The 5,000-nt window shown below is 36.0% G+C and overlaps 2 protein-coding genes across 5 annotated transcripts in view; both read left to right on the top strand.

Moving 5' to 3' along the window:
* Positions 1-1,563, top strand: part of LOC138860125 (heme-binding protein 1-like) — a 5,021-nt gene extending 3,458 nt beyond the window's left edge. Inside the window, exon 7 of the mRNA XM_070117123.1 lies at positions 1,244-1,563. Coding sequence (XP_069973224.1) covers positions 1,244-1,310 — 67 coding nt within the window. The 3' untranslated portion in view covers positions 1,311-1,563. The remainder of the gene's footprint in view (positions 1-1,243) is intronic.
* Positions 1,564-3,193: 1,630 nt separating this feature from the next.
* Positions 3,194-5,000, top strand: part of LOC113806454 (heme-binding protein 1) — a 7,441-nt gene continuing 5,634 nt past the window's right edge. For 2 of the 4 annotated variants that reach the window (XM_070117120.1, XM_070117119.1), the window contains exon 1: positions 3,194-3,339. In XM_070117120.1, coding sequence (XP_069973221.1) covers positions 3,209-3,339 — 131 coding nt within the window. In that variant the 5' untranslated portion in view covers positions 3,194-3,208. The remainder of the gene's footprint in view (positions 3,340-5,000) is intronic. The other 2 variants (XM_070117122.1, XM_070117121.1) reach the window with 2 other exon arrangements.

Here is a 5,000-nt window from a genome sequence, read left to right as displayed (position 1 = left end):
CCTCCTTATCATCGTCTTTTTTTCACCTTATCATCGTCTTTATTTTTTTTCACTCATCTCCTTCCCTTTTTTTCTCTACTATTCTTCCATATCCACGTCTTCACCCAACTCCTTGCATTTAATTGTTTTTTCTTTGTTTAGATATCCGTGTTTTCGTCCTCCTTATCATCGTCTTTATTTTTCATTTTTTCACTCATCTCCTTCCCATTTTTTCTCTACTATTCTTCCATATCCACGTCTTCACCCAACTCCTTGCATTTAATTTTTTTTCTTTGTTTAGATATCCGTGTGTTCGTCCTCCTTATCATCTTTATCTTTTTTCACCTTACTCATCTCCTTCCCTGTTTTTCTCTATTATTCTTCCATATCCACATCTTCACCCAACTCCTTATCCACCTTTAATATCAGGTATTAGTTTAAGGAACACCTGTAACGTACCTTCAGTGTGGGAGCAATATGAAGAGAATTTTCCCATCATATGCGTGTACCTGGGTATCGTGTACTGATGATGCCAATATGTATACAAAGAGGAAGATTAAGTTAAGATTAAGATTAAGTTAAAGTAATTCTATAACGAAATGAAAGGAAGAGAAAACATGAAACATTATTTTTTCTGAGGAATATGTTTTGTGCCAGCGCCATCTAGTCTAGGCGAGGTTAAGTCAAATTAGTAAGTTATATAGATTAGTGACCAGGCTGAGTGTGAGTCATCTCACGCCAAGGATAATGGCTGTAGGTCAATGAACTTTTTTTCGGGGTTTTGTCCTCAGGTTTAAAGAAATATTCAGTATTATGGTAAATATTTTGCATTTTGATGAAATGTATTGAGAGGATTGCAATATAATTAGTATGCAAAAATGATTGTAAAGATTTGATGGATATAACACAGTAAAGGTTAATTTCTCTAGAAAATGACAAGACTGCCGAATATGAATCATTTTAGTAAAGAAAAAAATATATGAGTCACTGCCTTACATAGTAATTTACGAGATAGTGCAACTACGTCGTTTTCGCCCATCCGTCTATCTATACCAACTATCTATTTATATCCTATTCGTTTATTTTTATTTAGAATTTTCCAGGTATTCCGAATATTTAGCGATTTATTTACTTATTTCATTTCGCCCATCCGTCTATCTTTATCTATTTATATCTTATCAGTTTATATTTATTTAGAATTTTCGAGGTATTCCGAATATTTAGCGATTTGTTTACTTATTCTACTTTCCTTTCCCTCCGCCAGGGTTGGTTATGACGCGCCGTTCAAGTTCTGGAACCGCCGAAACGAGGTCTGGTTCGTCAAGAACTAAAGTCCGCTCGAGTTTCTTGTTCCAGGAAACGAAGCAGGAACAAAATGAAATTAAAAAAAACAAAGCAAACTTTGGTGATTTACGAAGGAGAACAAAGGAAGATAGAGAGAAAATTGAGGCGCGGGAGGGACGAACAGTGCAAATCATCACATCATTTCATCATCTTCGACTGTCTTCGTGTGAATTATCTATTGAGATTACTTTGTGTTAGATGTGTCAGTGCATTTTGTAAGTGATTAAAGTATCATACTTATTTTGTGTTTATTAAATAACCAAAACGCATGGAGAAAACAAAGGCTTCATAAAAGTCATTCTTGAAGACTTACGTAAGTCATTTTACAATGAAAAAATAATGTATTTTGTTCAAGACTTACATAAAACTGATCTCAACCTCCTTTAAAGATTTTTAAAAAATTAACAAAAAACTGAACAAGTTAAACAACAAATAATAATAAAAAAATATATTCAAGCCAATTCTCATGACAAAAAACAACAACAAAACACAAAAAAAATTGTGCAAGCCAATTTTCACCACCGATAAACACCAGAGACACAGCCACCACCCCAGTGCCCATTAATCCTGGGCATGTTTGACGTACCTGCCAGAGCTATCGCCAAGAAGTTGGGCATTTCCCTCCTTGCTCCTCCTGTCATGCGAGGACACTTCGGATTGCTCAACCCTTTCTTAGGTTTAAATGCACGGTCACCTTCTGGCACATGGGACTCTCGAAATTTTGTATTTATGTATTTTAGATGTTGTATGATGGTAGAGAATTTTGCTTGTAGTATTAATGGGGTTTTGGATATTGTTAGATTTCGGGGAGTCATTTCGGTGTAAAGAATGTGCTGTGTAAGGGTTTGGATAAAAGATTTAAGTCTGTAATTGGTAGAAAATGGTAATAGTGCTCCCATGAATCATTAAATTGCATGTAATTATTTCTTTTTATGGCAAAAAGATGAACAAATATCTCATGATTTTGAGGAATTACATTACATGGATTTATACACAACCCAAAGGTTTCTAGAACATTCTCCTGGTTTCTGTTATTATAGTTTATTAACGCTCTTGTCATTATAGTCATCATTATCATCATCATTATCAATATCAGTAGTATCTTTATTACAATAATGATAATAACTGTTAGTATTAATACAATTATTATTTTTTCAATATTAATATCACTATTATTATCATTATTATCACTATTATTATTGTTATTATCACTGTTGTTATTGTATTATCATTATCATGGTTATTATGACCACTATTATTATCATAATTTATGCTGTCATTATTATTGATATTATTAATATTATTATGGTTATCGTTATTATTATCATTATCATTATCATGATCCTCCTCCTCCTCCTCGTCATCATCATTGTTATTATTGGCATATCAACATTTTTTTTTTTTTTTTTTTTTTTTTTGTAAATGCAATAAAAAAAAAAAAAATGTCCGAATAATGTCTTATGATTGTCTTGTATTGACAACTGACCTTTGCTTGTGGAGGCAAAGGTGCTTACAATGCTTACATACACGAACTCACACACACACACGCACGCACGCACGCACACACACACACACACACACACACACACACACACGCATACACACACACGCATACACACACACACACACACACACACACACACACACACACACACACACACACACACACACACACACACACGCACACGCACACACACACACACACACACACACACACACACACACACACACACACACACACACACACACACACACACACGCACGCACATGTTATCCCACCAACATCCTACTTTTGTCTCGTCAAACACTAAATATACGTGGAAGCGGCGTTGTGTCCGTGAGGCGAATCGCTCGGCGGTGTGAGTTCGCATCCTCCATGAGCTAAATGAAGCCTAAAGGATACCAGGTGAAGGACACACACTTTCGTAACGAAATCCTTTTGAAGAGGACAACGAAGGGAATCTCTCAGTCTAGTTTTATTCCACAACGCGCTGACATTACTCGGAGAATCTCGAGGTAAGCTTGGGTCTCGCGAGGACTTCACATCCAGTGGCGGGAAACTTTTTAAGCTCGTTGTTAGTTTTGTATCAGACTTGTTGGCGTATGCCGTAAAAAAATATTTATTTGTATTTTGACTTTCGTGACTGACTGGGTAAATTTTATACTTTATTTTTGTAACTTGGTGACTTGGTAAGCCATACTTTTTCAAGTTCGTTATTAGTTGTGTATCAGACTGTTGTTGTTGGCGTATGTCGTAAAAAAAAATATTTATTTGTATTTTGACTCTCGTGACTTACTGGGTAAATCTAATGCTTTAATTTTAGTAACTTGGTAAATCACTCTATTTTTTTTTTTTTTTTTTTTTTGTTATTAGTTGTGTATCAGACAAATACAAAAAAAATATTTATTTGTATTTTGACTCTCGTGACTTACTAGGTAAATCTAATACTTTATTTTTGTAACTTGGTAAGCCATACTTTTTCAAGTTCGTTATTAGTTTTGTATCAGGCTGTTGTTGTTGGCATATGTCGTGAAAACTATATTTGTATTTTGACTCTCGTGACTTACTGGGTAAATCTACTACCTTGATTTTAGTAGATTTTGGCAATACTAATTTAGGCAGCCGCACGATATATACAAAGAAAAGTATAACAGAATTATTGACTAGTGTTCGTACCTGTCGGGGAAGTTAATAGAATTGCAGGGACCTCACTGGTTGTGCTTTAATTAATTGAAATTCAAAAATTGCCTCGCTAAAGTCCACAAACCTTGTTGTCTCGAACCGTCTCGAATGTAAACAAGACAGTGAGCTCTCTGCAAAATACAAAATACGGGGGTTTGGAAGGTATGCTTCGTTTGTACTGCAAAATAAACCCAGGTAAGGGGTCAGGAAATACGCCCAGGGAAGGGGGTCCGGGTTGGGTTAGGTTAGGTTAGGTTAGGTTAGGTTGGGTTGGGTTGGGTTGGGTTGGATTGGGTTTGGTTAGGTTGGTTAAGTTGGTTACGTTAGGTTACGTTAGGTTAGGTTGGTTAGGTTACGTTACGATACGTTACGTTAAGAAATTTCGTTAGGTTAGGTTGAGAAATGTCGGGATTAGGTTAGGTTAGGTTGGGTTGGGTTGGGTTAGGTCAGGTTGGTTAGGTTAGGTTGAGAAATGTCGGGATTAGGTTAGGTTAGGTTGGTTAGGTTAGGTTGGGTTGGGTTGGGTTAGGTCAGGTTGGTTAGGTTAGGTTGAGAAATGTCGTCGGGATTTTGGCAACACTGACACCGGCGCATCTCGCAACGGCGCCGGAATCTCGTTCGGATTTTGCATTTCTTTCAAAATTTTCACTTTTCATTCTGCTATTTCTTCCGTGTGTGTGCCCCCCCCCCCACCTCCCACCTTCAACCCAAGATTGAAGGGGATAGGAGAAAAAAAATTAACTAATAGGCGCGGCTGTCTTACATCGATTTACCTAGATTTTAAGTCCGTTATTAGTTGTGTATCAGACTTGTTGACGTTTGTCGTAAAAATATATATATTTGTATTCTGACTCTCGTGACTGACTGGGTATATCTAATACCTTGATCTTAGTAACTTGGTAAATAATACAAGTAATTTGATTTTAGTTGAAACGAAAACCTGAGTCGATTTAGCTCCATCCTCCATTTTTTTTTTTTTTTTTTTTTTTTTTTT

This window comes from Penaeus vannamei, chromosome 39 (assembly GCF_042767895.1).
Source record: "Penaeus vannamei isolate JL-2024 chromosome 39, ASM4276789v1, whole genome shotgun sequence".
In the NCBI taxonomy this organism is placed as follows: Eukaryota; Metazoa; Arthropoda; class Malacostraca; order Decapoda; family Penaeidae; genus Penaeus; species Penaeus vannamei.
The sequence above is the reverse complement of the archived record's forward strand: the minus strand, read 5'-3'. Positions and strand labels throughout refer to the sequence as shown.